The 16,345-nt window shown below is 50.6% G+C and overlaps 1 protein-coding gene across 6 annotated transcripts in view; it reads right to left on the bottom strand.

The window, feature by feature from the left end:
* NLRC5 (NLR family CARD domain containing 5) overlaps positions 1 to 16,345 on the bottom strand; it is an 87,104-nt gene that overhangs the window by 8,226 nt on the left and 62,533 nt on the right. For all 6 annotated transcript variants that reach the window (XM_070451263.1, XM_070451262.1, XM_070451261.1 and 3 more), the window contains 14 exons: positions 15,821 to 15,910; positions 15,567 to 15,629; positions 12,651 to 12,731; positions 10,818 to 10,901; positions 9,905 to 9,994; positions 9,450 to 9,515; positions 7,427 to 7,510; positions 7,269 to 7,352; positions 4,695 to 4,781; positions 3,921 to 3,998; positions 3,035 to 3,118; positions 2,647 to 2,730; positions 1,002 to 1,085; positions 143 to 226 (listed from right to left, as the gene is read on the bottom strand). In XM_070451263.1, the coding sequence (XP_070307364.1) occupies positions 143 to 226; positions 1,002 to 1,085; positions 2,647 to 2,730; positions 3,035 to 3,118; positions 3,921 to 3,998; positions 4,695 to 4,781; positions 7,269 to 7,352; positions 7,427 to 7,510; positions 9,450 to 9,515; positions 9,905 to 9,994; positions 10,818 to 10,901; positions 12,651 to 12,731; positions 15,567 to 15,629; positions 15,821 to 15,910 (1,143 nt within the window). The remainder of the gene's footprint in view (positions 1 to 142; positions 227 to 1,001; positions 1,086 to 2,646; positions 2,731 to 3,034; positions 3,119 to 3,920; positions 3,999 to 4,694; positions 4,782 to 7,268; positions 7,353 to 7,426; positions 7,511 to 9,449; positions 9,516 to 9,904; positions 9,995 to 10,817; positions 10,902 to 12,650; positions 12,732 to 15,566; positions 15,630 to 15,820; positions 15,911 to 16,345) is intronic.

A 16,345-nucleotide genomic window follows, 5' to 3' on the forward strand; every position in this document is an offset into this window, starting at 1 on the left:
GAGCCAGGTAAGGAATTATAAAGGGAGGGTGTTCAGCTCACCTGGGTGCATTGAGGACAGTGACAGTCATGTTCACAAGAGATACATTTTGAGGCATGCTCCCAACACCCCGCCCCCACCCCCATTAACCACCACCACTTACTCAAGCCTCTTCAGCCTGCACTTGCCCTCAAGGGCCCCCAACAACATCTTGGTGCCCTCCTCACCAAGTTGACTGTTAGACAAGCTGGAGGGGACCAAGCATGAGATAAGGGTTAGAAAAGCCCGCCCAGCCCCTGGAGCTGAGCTGTCTCATCAGCGCCCCTCACCCTCTGAGTCACCCCTAGGAGACTAGCTCTGGGTCTGCAGGTCCCAGACCACGCCTCCTATCCAGGCTCCATGGGGGCATTCCTGGCCCCAAGGGTCAGGCTCACGGGTCCCCAAGGAGGGGGACATTGCAGTCATAGCTGACCCAGCTGAGAAAGGATGCCCTGGATGATGGCTGTACCAGAGGAAGCCAGGGACAAGGGACACGGACACACACAAATGCAGTGACCCCTTCTGCCCCTTAGCTCTCTCTGTACCCAATACCACTCTAGACAGAGGGTGCTGAGCCCCAGTTTACAGATGAGGCTGTAGGTCTACTCTACTCTAAGTCTGAGTGTTGTAGAGTTGCTCAGTCGTGTCTCTTTGCGACCCCATGGATTGTAGCCCACCAGGCTCCTCTGTCCATGGAATTTTTCAGGCAAGAACACTGGAGTGGGTTGCCATTTCCTTCTCCAGGCTAAGTCTAGTCCAAGTCTAAAGAGGTATAGTCACTCCCTCAAGGTCACTCTGATAAAAGTGATAAAAGTCAGGACCAAGAACCCAGTGCTCAGCCTTCCCTAAACCACACTCAGAGTTGCTGGGCTTCATCAGGGAGAAAAGTAATAGTCTTAAGTCCCACCACCCACTTTAGCAAAGGCCCAACTGTCCTCTCCACCCTCAGCTGGGTTCCCAGACCCTTCCAATCCGTGACTCACTCCAGCTCCTCCAGAAGGTGACAATGGCTCAGACCAGATGTCAGGTGGGCTAGCCCCTTGGAGCTCACACAACTGGAGGTCAGCCTGGTGGAGGTCAAAAGGCAGCAGTTCAGTGAGGAGCTCTGAGTCTGGGAGCTCTGGATGGTAGCAGCAGGGGCAGGTAGGTGGGGGTGGGGAGTGGTTCCTGGGGCAGTGGGAGGGGACCCATTTTCCTTCCGTGAACCTCTCCCATCAGGCAATTATTAAGTCAAGTTACAGGTTGGAGGCAGGAACATAGACGAGTTGAATAGTTCCTTAAACCACAGTCATTCAGGTAGCAACTTCACAACGTCTGCCATAATCAGGCATTGCTTGTAAAATCTAGCTAGTTACCCTCATTTCCCACGAGCCCTGCATCTTTATTTAAACAACAAAAAAGCATAGCAAATACTAGAGAGGGTGTTTAAAGGCATAGTGGCACCAAAAGAATTTCCCCTGATGCAGTTGGTTTAAAAGAGAACTGACAGTTAGAAAAGCTCCATTTTACAACCAACATACTGGTATTTGATTCAGGCAGGAATGATCAATGGATGCCAAAGTTTGTGAGTGAAAGTTTGAGGGAGAACCGGATATTTACATTGTCTTCAAGTATCTTCCTACCAGATAACTGGTTAATTTCAAAGGGAAAAACAGGAGCTTTGCGAGTGAAGAAACCTGGCAGACACCCCGCCTTAACCAGGAGATCACAGTTAACATCACGGGTAAGGAGACAAGCAGACATCATGTGCTTCCCAATGTGGCACACGTGATGTGCTCCTGAGAAGAACACAGCAGCCTCTCTGTGATATTCCTGCCCCAGATGCAGGAATCGAAGCAGGAGGAAACAGCAGAGAAACCCAGGCACAAGGGCATTCTGATACAACACGCTAATAACTGGCCTGGGAATGTCATGACAGTATCATGAAACACACATACAAAGGGCTGAGGACACATTCCAAATTGAAGGAGACTAAAGAGAGATGGCAACTAAACACACTCTGTGATCCTGGATGGAATCTGGGACTGGGGAAAAAAATGCAATAAACATTACTGGGACAAATTGGCAAAATTGGAATATAAACTGTAGTTTAGGTAACAGTAGGGTATCAATGTTAAATTGCCTGAATTTCATACTTTTACTGGAGAGAATGTTCTTGTTCTTAGGAAATTCACTGAAATATCAGGGGTCAAAGGGCATGATTATGTAACTTACTTTCAAATGGCTCAGAAAAAGAAAGTGGGGGCGGGGAAGAGAGAGGGGAGGGGTGAGGAAGGAGGGAGGGAAGAAAAGAGCAAATGTGAGAAAAAAGTGACGAAGGGCGAAGTTGGGAAAATGGCCTACGGAGCTTCTCAGTCTTGTAAATTTTCTATGAGTTTGCAATTATTTTGAAATAATAAAGAAAAGAAAAAGCAAGAGCAGTGACAACGGACTCCTCCTCGCCACGTGGCCATGTTGACGACCATGCACCTGGGCATCATCTCCAGGGCTGTGTGGAGCCCCAGTCCAGGGGAGGGGGACACAGAGCTCCGCTGAGCCCAAGGTTGAAGGGAACAGGAAGTGTGGGGTGGGGGCCAAGCTTCACGGGGATGAAAGAGGTGTTCCTGAGTGAAAATCTTGTCCACATACCGGAAGTTCTTCAGCTCAGAGAGGGATAGCAGGAGGCTTTGCAGCAGCAGAGAGCTGGCATCACAGAGGTTCACTTGGGACAAGCTGAAAAAGTCCAAGCATATTCCAGAGGATTTCAGGCTGAATACACTTCAGGGATCAACATAGAGATGGGGAGGCCAAGAGAGGGGAAAGGCCCCACCAAGGAGCTCCCAATGGGGCAGGACTCCCCTCTGCCACCCTGGGGTTCTCCCCCACTGGTCCAATGAGAGAAACAAGAATGCCGGGGTTAGCATGGCCCCAGGCTCTGTTCATCCCCATCCTGCCTGGCCAACCTCTCACTTATGGCCTGAAGCAGGCACTGGGGCCGACCAGAGAACTCAGGGCCTCAGTGTTTCAGGGTACTGACCTGAGCTGCCGCAGCCGGGCACATGTCTCCATCAGCTGCCTGGCAAGGAGGTTTTGGTGGGTTCCCAGGTCACAGTGAGCCAGCCTGGAGGTAGAGAGGGAAGTAGCAGTCTGTAAACACCTGGGTCAGTATTGAGGACTCAGTCCCTGCCTGCAAGGAGTGTGTCTGAAGGTGGTAAATAAATGCTAATCAAATAAGGTCCCACAATTTACCAATCGATCATGGGAAGTACTATGAAGGAGAGGTCCATATAGGGGACCTGGTATGGCTGTGCAGGTTGTTCACTGCACGAGGGGATCCACCCAAGGAAGTGAGTCAGGGCTGAGATCTAGGTATGGTCTATGCCTCACAGTGTACACATGCAGAGCTGCATACACCCCAAAGAGGTGACATTTTAGTTTCCATAAACGTGCTATATGGATCGGAGGCGCTGTGAGCCCAGGCATCTATGAGAGTGGATAAAGGGAGGCTCTGACTAAGTCTGGGTGGTTGGAGGGACCTCCCTGAGATGGTGGCATTCAAGCTGAGACCTGAAGGACGGGACTGAGTTAGCCAGGTGAAGAAGGATGAAGAAGGAAAGAGAGGACAGAACATGCTGAGTGGGAGGAACACCCTGTGCAAAGGCCCTGAGGTCAAAGGGAGAACGGTGGTGTTCGAGGACTGAAAGCTAGCGGGGATGGCTGGAGCTAAGACTGGGGTTTGGGGTGGGGATGGACAGCATGGTGTGTCAGGTTAGGCCAGGTCTCATTGGCCACGGAGAGACCTTGGGCATCAAAGGATTCTGAGTAGGGGCATGAGAAATATTGGTCAGAAGCAGCATTACCCCTCCTCTCCCTCCCCATCACCATTCAACCTCTTTCTTGGGGTCCCAGGTACTGGGTCCCACCTGAGGGCCACGGCTTCTGGGTTCTCCTGATGGGGAAATTCCAGCTGGATACAGAGCTGTTTCTGGGTCTTGGAGATGCTGAGGAGGGAAGGGGTGGCCACAGTGAGGTCCACGGGAGCTTTCCCTGTAGGCTGTGCTGGGACTGGGCCACTCAGCCGACAGCTCCCAGACCCAGTGGGGATCCAGACACAGGTCAATGGGACACCAAAGCCTTTGGTTTTGGCTAATCCATGGGATTCTGGTACCTCTGGTCATGGAGCCCTGGTGTGTGCTGCGGTCACCAGGGGCCGATTACAGACAACCAGCATGGACTCCCGGCAGTGTCCATCTGGAATCTAACAGCCCATTGTCTTGGATCTGGGGTTGCCTTCCTCTCTCCAGCACTGCTGCCTAACTACTCCACAAGTCCACAACTCTCTTGTGACCCCATGGACTGTAGCTCACCACGCTCCTCTGTCTATGGGATTCTCCAGGCAAGAATACTCCAGTGGATTGTCATTTTCTTCTCCAGGGGATCTTCTCAACCCAGGGATTGCAACCAAGTCTCCTGCATTGGCAGGCAGATCCTTTACCACTGAGCCATCCGGGGTGCCCAACAAATATGTGTAGCCCCTCACATAGGTCCCAGGAACTCTTGCCATCTTGGGGACCCAGAGAATCCAGTAGGGACCCAGCTATGACACCACAGGACAAGAGACCAATGGCTACATAAGGGATGATCCCAGTGGTCATGAAAAGACGAAAGAATCTGAGGGGCCTCCTTCCTGGACTTACCTTATTTCAGTGATGTTGCCTGAGGCCTGGGCACAGACTTCCAGCAGCGTGAGCACCCCGGCTCTGCCCACCCAGGGCTCCTCCACCCTGTCAGACAGGTGCAGTGACAGGTGCTGAGTCGTGTCTGACTCTGCGACCCCACGGACTGTAGCCCGCCAGGCTCCGCTGTCCATGGGATTCTCCAGGCAAGAGTACTGGAGTGGGCTGCCAGTCCCTTCTCCAGGGAATCTTCCCGACCCAGGGATCGAACCCAGATCTCTTGCACTGTAGGCAGATTCTTCACCATCTGAACTACCAGGGAAGTCACAGAGGTGGACATAGACAAAGGTTCCCCCAAGGTTAGTGTGGGAGGGGAGGAGAGTACTAAGGGTTGGGTGGGGGGGGGCTAGAGGCTTTTTGGGTTTTGGTGGATAAAAAAAATTAAATTAAAAATTAGGCATAAGCATAAAACAGAAAATTAACACCATCCTTGTTCCAACCATTCAAAGGGAAATTTTTTTAAATAGTACTTTCAGATTTAAGAAAAAGTCTATATAACATCACATTGCAAAGATAAGGAAATTAGACTATATATAAGACAGGATCCCAATTTTGTATTTCAAAAAAGGAAAAATATATATAGAAACACATATGGTGAGGAAGAGGGAGATAGAGTTATGAGAAAAATATATTAAATGTTAATAGTGATGGTATCAATTACAGAATTCTCCTGGATGGTTTTCTTTTGTAGTTGTCAATATTTTCTGAACTTTCTACAATGTGCATGGATTAATTTAGAAGCAGGAAAAAAGAGTTGTTTAAAATATTGCTGCTTTTAAAGTTATGTTGAATTTTTTTTCAAAGTACTATTTTATTACGTTCTTCTGGGTTTTCCACAAATTTCTATGAGGAGTACATATTATTTTTAGAGTAAGGCAAGTTTTAAGTAAAAATATTATTTGCAGTGATCCAGTGCTTCTGGGTATATACCCCAAAGAACTGAAAGCAGAGATACAAAGAGATATGTGTATACACACATCACAGCAGCATATTCACAACAGCCAAAAGGTGGAAGCAACCCAAATGGCCACTGATGGATGAATGGTTAAAGAAAATGTGGCTTATCCACATAGTAGAATATTATTCAGCCTTAAATAGAAAGGAGATTCTATAAGAAGGTACAATAAAGATGAACCCTGAGGATATTGTGCTAAGTGAAACAGACCCATCACAAAAAGACAAATACTGTATGATTCCACTTGTTTAAGGCATGGACAGGGGTCGAATCCATAGAGACAGAGAGTAGAAAGGTAGCTGCTAGGGGTTGGGGGAGGAGGCACGGTGGGGGCCTTAATGGGCAGTGAGTTTCAGTTTTCATGAGGTGTTTCGGATACACAATGTGAATGTTACTTAACACTACTGAACTGTACACTTAAAAATGGTTAAGACGGTAAACTTTGTTATGTGTGTCCTACCAGGATTTTTTAAAATGTCATGCTGGGGAACAACCAGACTTCATGTGCCTCATCACCGGCGGCGCTGGGAGGTGCACAGCCTTGGCCAGCAAGCAGGTATTTTTGGACACAAATATGTAACTGAATCTCACGGAGCCTTTCCAGTTCTAGGAAAGTCAGGGGTTAAGAGGAACAAACTCAATGACCTCACAAGGAAGCACCAGACAGAGCCAGAAATGGCCCAGGGGACCGGTGTTCTCAACAATACTGCACCACCAGGGAAGTGCCTGGGCGTCGAAGTTTCCTTTTTTTTCTGAAGTCCCCAAGTACAGGCCACCCATTAAAAAAGTCCAAAGAGCTGTCACCTCTTCATCACGAAAATGTGGACCTTGACGGGATCCTGGATCCAAAGAGCCAGCTGTCCCATATGGGGGCAGTGGGAAATTTCAGACTGGCTTAATACCTGGCACCAAGGACTTGCTACTCATTTTTGTAGGGGTCCTAATTCAACTGTGGTTATGTAGAAAATGTCCTTTTTTTTTTTAAACACTTGTGGTGAACTCTTTTTAGTGTGATAGTTTATGAGATCAATAACTTATCTTAGCTAAAACATACAAAGCAAAGATGGAAAAACATGAACTGTCAAACCTAGGTGATGAAGTGTTTTCAAAATTGCTTTTCTACTTTTTGGAATCCTCTCTGTTTTCCTGAAAGTTTTTGAAAGATCAGAGTGAACATATTTGTTACATGTTATTTCTGACCTCCACTGGGTGTCTTTTATTTTTATGGCCATGTGGTGGGGCATGTGGGATCTTAGTACCCCAACCAGGGATCAAGCCTATGCCCCTGCAGGGGAAATACAGGAAGTCCCCGGGGGTCCTTTTAAGTTTCCTTTTTTTCTGAAGTCCTCAAGTACAGGTCCTACCTTGGGGAGGGGGTGGGGGAGCTTTTTTGCACCTGAGGGGGTTTCTGGGACTAATGGCGGGGGGGGGGGGGGGGGGGCAGAATCTGCATCCAGATGGCAGGGTTCTGGATGCAGGAAATGGCTAAGACCATGACCTTGGGGGAACCCTTTCTTCAGAGCCCACTTCTGCCCTCCATTCCTACCACAGCCCCCTCCCAGGGTCAGGGCAGGCGGTACCTGAGAGTGAGCAGCCCCATTGGCCACGTTAGCAGACCCAGGAGGACGGTCAGCTGCTCCAGACCGGGGAAACAACAGGTCAGCCTGCGGACAGAGGTCATTCTGGCAGGGAGCCCCCACCCCTCGGTTGCCCCCATGGGCTGGGCCCAGTCACTCACATGAGCTCTGTCAGCTGCAGGGCCTGGCTCAGGCTGGTGGCCAGTCTGGGCACGTGCTCTGGCTTGAAGTGGCACTCGCTCAGCCTGAGGGCAGAGGGCAAAGGGCAGAGCTTGGGCAAAGCCTGTCGGGACTACAGTCCTGCTGTCCCCCAGTCTCCCCCAGGACCCAAGGGGGAGCCCCCACTGGGTGCAAAGGCCTGGATCAGGACCTGAGAAAAGGCCCAAGAGGCAACCTGTGCTCTGGGAGCTTCTCTTTGGAGAGACCACCTCCCAAGAAAGTGCTGGAGTCATCACTCACTGAGCCCTGACTCTAAGGCCGGCCCTGGGCCAGCCCGTGGGTACACCCCGTGAGCAGGCAGCCATGCCTGCCTTACATGTGGCATCTCACTGAACCCCAACCGCATCACCTACAGGCAAAGAGACTGATCAACCCAAGGACACACAGTTGGGAAAAAGCAGCGACAGATTTCAGTTTTAATCCAAGTCAGCCTGACTCCAGACCCTAAACCTGTCACCACTTCCCTAGTCTCCAGGCTCCCTTGGGTGCGGGGGCGGGGGGTGCTGGGATTCCTGCTATGGCCCTGTCCTCCCAGGGCCCGGCCCATGTGGCCGGCAGACGGGCCCTGGAGCACTGTCTCACAGACGGGCTGAGAAGAGGATCCAGCACAGCGGAAGAGGGCCACTCCCTGTCACAGGACAGGGGCCACCGGAGGCGTCCAGGAAGGGCGGACACGTGAGCTGGGTCATACAGCACTGGGAGAGTTTGATCTCAGAAAAGGCAGGGAAGAGAACGCCAGGCTGAGTGCCCAGAAGCAGGGACGCTTCATCAGGCAGTGCGTGCTTGGTGAACAAAGATCCCCTGAGGCTCAATCTGTGCACACATGGGGTGCGTGAGTGGTATGTGAGTGGTGTGTGAGTGGTGTGTATGTTATGTGTGGCATGTACAGGGGGTATGTCTGGTGTGTGTGCATGTGTGTGATGTATTATGCTGCATACGTGTGTGTGTGTGGTGTGTACAGGCTTGGTGTGAGGGTGGTGTGTGTAGGTGGGTGGGAGAAGTGAGGAAGAACATGGCAGGAGGTGGCAACCAGATCAGACTCTGAGAAGACCAGGCTAAGGCATTCGAAGTTTATCCTCAGGGCACTTGGGAGCTACCGCAGGGCTCAGAGCAGCGGACGTACCTGCTGGGAAAGTCCCCCTGGGTGCTGTGGGGGATTGGAGGAGAGGTCCAATCCCCTGGTCAGAGGCAGGGGACCAATTCAGAGGCCACGATCACAGGTCAAGTAAAACATGTAGAGAAACTCACCCAAGGCTGAGAAAGACAGAGCCTGAGGCTACCAGCGGGGAATTAAAGAAAAAATAACTGATACAGCACTCAAATGAGGCAGGTCTTTTCCAGGCACTTTAAACACATTTACTCTCACAATAACCGTAAAAGGTAGGTCTCACTATTTTTCTCATTTTACAGGTGAGGAATTGAAACACAGACTGGTCAAGTCACTGGTCCAAGGTCACACGGCTATTTAGTGGTGGAGCGGAAGAAGTGAAAGTGTTAGTCGCTAACTCAGGTCCGACTCTTTGCGACACCATAGACTGTAGCCCGCCAGGCTCCTTGTCCACATGATTCTCCAGGCAAGAACACTGTAGGAGGTTGCCACTCCCTTCTCCAGGGGATCTTCCTGACCCAGGGATCAAAGCTGTGTCTCCTGCATTGGCAGGTGGATTCTTGGCTGAGACCTACCCCAAGCGGCTCCAGAGTTGGACTGTTTAACTCAGAAGCCTCCAGACTCAAAGTTAGGCTGTGGCTAAGGGCCACAAACACCACTTGAAGGCCTGGTCCAGGGGCTGAAGGTGTGGGGAGACTGGGGGCAGATGTGGGAGAGACAAACCCAGGCAGTAGCTCCAGGCAGGGTGTGTGAAGGAGGAGGGGACCCTGGGAGGAAGGAGGCACGGAGGCCACCACAGGGTCAGCCTCCTCTCCCAGGTTCCCCCGCCTTTCCCGTCACCCCAGACCACGAATTACCTCAGTGTCTTCCCAGCCTCCTCCTGTCGGGAGAAGTGAATCCAGAAGCTCTGCTTGGAGCCCAGGCTGCAGAGAGAGGGGTGTATGGAAGCCCAAGGCCCAGCCTTGCCAGCATCCCTAGGACCCAGGTGCCAGGGGGTGCAGGGAGGGATGAGGGCTGGGTCCACAGGGGCACGGGAGGATGGAAGCCACGGGAGAGACCCTTGCTGACCAGAGGAGACCCCTACCTCCTCCTTCAAGGATGCTAAACCTGGCGTTTCCCCACCCAGTGGCCTCCCTGGGCCCCATTCGGGCACACATGTGAACCTCAGAGGATGGAAACTGTGATCCCACAGTCAGTGACCTCTGAGACTCAGAGAGGTTCAGAGGTTGCCCCAAGTCACACAGACGGAGGGCCACTGAGCGTGCAAGTCTTGCTTCCCCACCATCAGCAAGTGGCACCGATGTTTCCTTACTTCACTGAGGCCTCCCGGACACGTGGACAGGAGGGCAGAGCCTCCAGCAGGGACAAGACGCTTTCCTGAGACATACTGTTGTGGCTTAGACTAGAAGAGAAAAGAGGTTCAGGATGAGGGGTGAGGCAGCACCTCAGTGAAGCCCTGCCCAGCCCGCTCATCTCCTCCATTCCAGCTGTCATCTCCTAGAGGGGAGTCCTCAGTGTCCAAGTGTCCATCCTCCAGGTGGAGACACTGAGGTCCAGAGAGAAGCCAGAGGGGCACTATCGCCATCCTGGCAGGCCAGGCAGCATACTCTGAAAACTTTGAGAGTCGCCCTCACCATGCCTGCTACCCCTGTGGTCTGAGACCAGGGGTGAGGGCAGTGATGAGGCCAAGCTGCCAGCTCCAGCTCCATGGGGGCCAGGGATGCCTGGAGTGCAAAGCTCAGTTGCCTAGCAACAGACTGTATCCTGGGTCTGGACATCAGTCTCCCAGGTCACTGGGGAGACTGAGTGACTGAAGATGACTTCCCAGGGGCCCTCCCTGCTGTGGCGACATCTCTAAATCTGTGTCCCATAAATTTGGTCAGAGAAGCTTCAGGGATAGGATGGATGGACCAAGAACCAGGACAACTGAGATTTCTGCAGCTGATCGGGGCTGAACTGTTGCTCCCTGTCTGGGGTCAACTTGGGCCACCAAACTTTAGTCACAATCTCTCACGGGTGTTTGGTGAGAGCTCCACCAATAGTGGGCAATGAAGGAAGGAGGAAAGGACCCAAGGTGGGTGTAGGGGCGGAATCAAGGTAAAAATCACCCCCTCCCCAGCCCTTGCCCCTGGAGTTCTTCAGGGATGCCTGTAAAGAAGCCCACTAACATTCCGGGCCCTGGGGAGTCTTCCTCCTTGTTGTCCTCGGGGCTGCTCATCACTTACTCAAGTGAACCGGAGATGGGCACCTGGGGGAGGCGTTCCAGGAGGCACCTGAGCCCATCATCACCCAGCAGGTTTGCTGAGAGGCTGCAAGAGGTACGAGGAGGAGGTGGTTGGTGCTCTGACGTGCCTGCTCTTCGGTGAACATCACTGCTACTCCACCCACCCCGCACCCATCACCTCCACTACTATGCACAGCTTCTGTTCCAACAGCACCATCATCACCACAAGCACCATCCCATCACTACTAATTAGCATCCCTGTCTGCATCCCCATCACCTCCATCAATGCTGGCACAATCACCCCCATCCCCTCACCAGCACCACAGTTAACCAGTCCTCATCTTTCCCTTCAGTATCTGGTGACCACTCCCAGGACTCCAGCAGGCTTTCAGGAATTAGAGAAAAAGCAATTCGCTTTTTACTACGCACTTGGCCTCTACCTGTTGGGAGCCGTCATTTTTGAACAAGAGTAAATTCAAGAAAAAGACAGACGTTTGGAGGACACATTTACCCAAAATATTTCTTTTAATTTGGGAATGCAATATCAGAAACTGCACTTGAAGACTTTATTTCCCTCCATTTGTAGCATCCTATGGTTTTAGCTACAGTTTCAGGAACAAAATAATCAGTGTGCCGGGAATATCTGATTTTTACACTGCAAATTTGAACTCATTTTGCCCCTGATGATGAGACTTTTGAGACTTATTTCCATCTTTTCCTGAGAAATTTTAAAAATGAAAAAGTCTGTCTCAGGAAGGCACTTAATGAAACAATTTTTAGAATATGAAAAACCTCCCTTGAATGAAAAAACTGAAAAACTCAAAAGACATCTTTGCTTATTCATCTTTCTTTAAAATCCATGATTTTCATCAGCCACATTTCTCTCCTTGGCCACACCACAAGGAATTTAAATTGTGGGTTTTTTTTTGGTAGACAGCGCTCTTTATGTTCTGCTTGTCCTAAGCTGGACTCCTAACAGTTCTGAGCAAAGGCTCTGAGTTGTCCTAGGTGTGTGACTTAAGGCAGATTTTTAAACTCTCTCAGACCGCTCTATACTCAGGGTTGTCAAGGAGGAGGATAAAAAGGATATGTAAAGCACTTAGAATAGTAGAAAACACGCTCGAAGCTTTCTTCCCCTACCCACGTAGGGCTGCACTATTCGGGCACTGAAGACAGGCCACAGAGATACCACCTCTCATCAATCTGAGAGCCCACACGACCCCACGCTGGCTGGCTCTTCTTAACCACCTGCCCAGCACACCGACGGACCCTTCCTTTCAGGCTCCGCCAGCCAGCACAGCCCCAGCGCCTTGACTAACAAGAGGCCAAGGGGCTCCCGTGGCGCTTTGCGAAGTGAGAGTAACTCAAAGTCTTAGTTGCTCAGCTGTGTTTGACTCTTTGTGACCTGGTGGACTGTATGTAGCCCGCCAGGCTCCTCTGTCCGTGGGATTCTCCAGGCAAGAATACTGGAGTGGGTGGCCATTCCCTTGTTGAGGGGATCTTCCGGACCCAGGGATCGAACCAAAGTCTCTTGCATTGCAGGTGGATTCTTTATCATCTGAGCCACCAGTGAGGCCCAGTCCTTTGCCTAAGTCTCCCCTAAATCGATCAGGGGTACACCCTAAACTAGCTCTATGTGGTGGAAGTGGGGGATGGGACGATAAGATGGGGACAGAGAAACCTTGCAGATGTGACTGAGTCCAGGCATCCTCTCCTCTGTTAGGTGGTCCTGAGAGCTGCTGAGTGCATGGATGGGTGTACACACACACACACACACACACACACCCACCCACCCACCCCCTTGAGGTGCCATGCAGGACATGCTCCAACTTACTCCAGCTGGTTGAGGTCCTTGCTCAGCAACCAGCACAGTGGCTTCACGTGTTCCTGGCGGAGGCCGCAGTCAGTAAACCTGCTGCAGGAAGGGAGATGGGGCCCCTAAGCTGGGTATGGCCTCGAAGCTCCAGCAGGGCTTCACTCAAGCTTGGATTCTCTAGAAACATCCAGCACCCACCCGTACCACCTCCCCTGCCCAGCAGATCCCACATAGGTTTCCTCTCTGAGGGGGGTGGTTCTCAAAGTGGGGTCCCCGACAAGCCCCAACATCACCCCTTTGGGAGCGTGGTGAGAGGCACATGCTGGGAACACAACCCAGATCCGCTGAACAAACAGCTCTAGGAACAAGGCTCTCCAGGGTGATTCTGATTCAGTCAAGGTGAACTATAGCTCTTGGAGTCACTTTAATGAGCAGACATGGGGGTGGAGTGGAGGAGACCCAGGGTGAGGTTTCCTTCTGTAGAGGGTTATTCATACTGGAATCAAAGTCATAGTAAAGTTTGTCTTCGAGAGGCCTATACTGAGACTACGCAACAAGGTAAATGAATAGCTTATGGCCAGCCAGCAACTTAAAAAAAAAAAATCTTAGAATGATAAAGTACCTAAAACCCATAACTCAAATTTTTATCATTGTTACTCTCCATTTTTTTCAGTCCCAAATTCCTTATTATACTATTATTTATTTCTTATTTTTAAATCAGCTCATTCTTTTTATTTAACACACTTATCAGAAAAGAAAACCCTATATCACTTATTCCAGTGGAAAATTGGCATTTCTTGCCCCGAACAGACCATAAGGATAAGGATACAGGAAATGAGGACAAAATATCATCATTAAATTCAAGTCAGATATTGGCACCTGCTGAGGGCTCTCCTTCTACTTAAAACGGAGCTTGGCAGATGTGAAGAGGTGTCACAGACACGCTCAGAGGCAACTGAGACTTCCTCTAGGCCTTGTGTGAGCTTGTTGCTTCAGTTATGTCTGATTCTTTGTGACCCCAAGTGCTGTAGCGCGCCAGGCTCCTCTGTCCATGGAATTCTCCAGGCAACAATACTGGAGTGGGTAGCCATTCCCTTCTCCAGGGGATCTTCCCAAACCAGGGATCTAACCCAGGAATCTCCTGTATTACAGGCAGATTCTTTACTGTTTGAGCCACCAGGCCCTTAATCAGACACTGAATTGAAAAAGGAAGAATTTGATGAAAGTGAACCAGTAGTTATGTATGGATGTGAGAGTGGGACTATAAAGAAAGCTGAGCGTGGAAGAATTCATGCTTTTGAACTGTGGTGTTGGAGAAGACTCTTGAGAGTCCCTTGGACTGCAAGGAGATCCAACGAGTCCATCCTAAAGGAAATCAGTCCTGCATATTCGTTGGAAGGACTAATGCTGAAGCTGAAGTTCCAAAACTTTGGCCACCTGATGTGAAGAGCTGACTCATTGGAAAAGACCCTGATGCTGGGAAAGATTGAAGGCAGGAGGAGAAGGGGACGACAGAGAATGAGATGGTTGGATGGCATCACCAACTCGATGCACTTGAGTTTGAGCAAGCTCTGGGAGTTGGTGATGGACAGGGAGGCCTGGCATGCTGCAGTCTATGGGGTCGCAAAGAGTCGGCCATGACTGAGTGATCGAACTGAAGTGCTCCATTATCAGCCCAGCCTCCTAAAAATCATCCCATCCTAGTCTATGTCCTACATTTTGGAAATCAGACTTAGAAACCATGAAGGTATTCTAGAAGTCACCATAGTGTTCAGTTAAGGTATGAACTGGAAAAACTACCACCCAAGGCAGCCTATTTTATATGACCAGCATGCTAAGAATGGTCTATCCATTTTCAAATAGTTGAGGGGAAAAAAAAAGTCAAAAGAAGAGTAACATTTCATGACATGTAAACATTACATGAATTAAAGTCTCAGTGTTCACAACTCCAATTTTACTGGCACACAGACACGCCATTATTTATATATTGTCTGTGCTGCTTTCAGACTTATGATCTAAGTCTTTACAGAACACATTTGCTTGCCCCCGGGCTAGGAGCGCTGTTGTACTGCCTGGATTCAAGTCCTAGCTGCACCCCAACCTGTGGCGTGACCACAGCTATGAGGCTTCTAGGATGTAATGTGCACGAGGCTCTCAGAATGGTGTCCTGCAGATGCTCAACAAATATCAGCTCTTTATTCGTTGTTATTTCACAGCTGAGAAGGCTGAGACACAGAGAGGAGAAAGGTCTGGTCCACGGTCACTTGGTGAGCCAGTGGCATCAGATAACTATCAGAAATGTCATCTGGTGCATTTAAAGATTGCCCCCTCAGCCCATTATCCTGTCTCCTGTGCAATGCCTGCCCTCTGTCACCGAGACAACCACACAGCACTGGTCCAGGAGTCAGGGGGAGGGGGGCTTTCATATCTGAGTGCCTCTTGTGTTTTCTATGTTGCCTTGTATCATCTTGGCCAACAGCCTGCAATCTACCATCTGCTATCACCAGCACCCTTTTCTCAGCGAAAGCTGAGGACTGGAGAGGTTAAGGAACCTGCCCAAGGGGCCAGACCCTGGTGAGGCTGGGATTTTTTTTTTTTAAGATTTTATTTATTTATTTTTGACCATGCCACATGGCATGCCAGATCTTAGTTCTCTGACCAGTGATCAAACCCATACCCCACTGTAGTCGAAGTGCAGAGTCTTAACCGCTAGACCACCAGGGAAGTTCCGGGCCTGTTAAAGCCTGTGGGCAGGTAGTGGAGCAGTCCTCGGAGCAGTCCTTGAGCTCTGATCCGGTCTGCTGCGGACTCCTCATTTGCCCGTGACAGTGCCCGGCCCTCTCAGTATGTCCTCTGCTCTGGACATACAGGAGAACAGTCTGTGTGTCCCTGATCTTCCCCTGTTATACCGGGGCTCGGTTCCGGGGGACTTACCAACAGCACCTGTCTTCCTGCTCCTCACCAGACCTGAAGTGCAGGGTCAAATGACGCAGGGACCTAGAACAGATAGCACCTTCGTCAGCCACCTTCGACCACAGCTTCAGGATGCGCCCAGGGGGTAGGTTCCCCTTCTTGAGCAGCTGAATCTCTGATTTGGGTCCCACTGCCCTCACCCCCACCCTTCACATCCAACAGCCTCCAGCACCACCCTCCCAGCTGAGTTCTGGTTGCCCCAGGGCAATGCCCACCTGAGATCCACCTTCTGAACTTGTGGGCACAGGTTAAAGAGGTCAGCTAGCAGGAAGGGGCTCCTTGGAGGCAGTTGCGTCTGGCTCAGTCTGACAGGGAAAGAAGTGGGGTCCTATGTGAGCAAGTTGGAGCCAAGCAAGATCGGTGGGCAAGAAACCTGGACACAAAGGATGGGGGGCACTGGCAGGTGAGCCAGGCAATAAGGAAGGAGGCAGCGACTCAAGAGGGAAAAATAGGAGCTCGGGGTCAAGTGGGCTTAGGTTTGGCTCTAGTCCTGCTTGTAGGCTGTGTGTCCTTGGATAAGTAACTTAACCTCTCTGAGCCTCAGTTTCCTTATCTGAAAAACAGGACTGTTTATGGCACACCTTCTTCTGGGGTGTTGTGAGTACAGAAACATCTTAAGCTTGTGCACTGCCTAACACAATACCCCATGCTTGTTGTGTTGTTATTATTATACTGTTTCTATCCCAAGGACTAACGGGTGAGCCCTTGCTGACAGGGAGTGGGAAGCTGCAAGCCATAAG

The sequence above is a fragment of the Odocoileus virginianus genome, chromosome 20 (assembly GCF_023699985.2).
Source record: "Odocoileus virginianus isolate 20LAN1187 ecotype Illinois chromosome 20, Ovbor_1.2, whole genome shotgun sequence".
Lineage (NCBI taxonomy): Eukaryota > Metazoa > Chordata > Mammalia > Artiodactyla > Cervidae > Odocoileus > Odocoileus virginianus.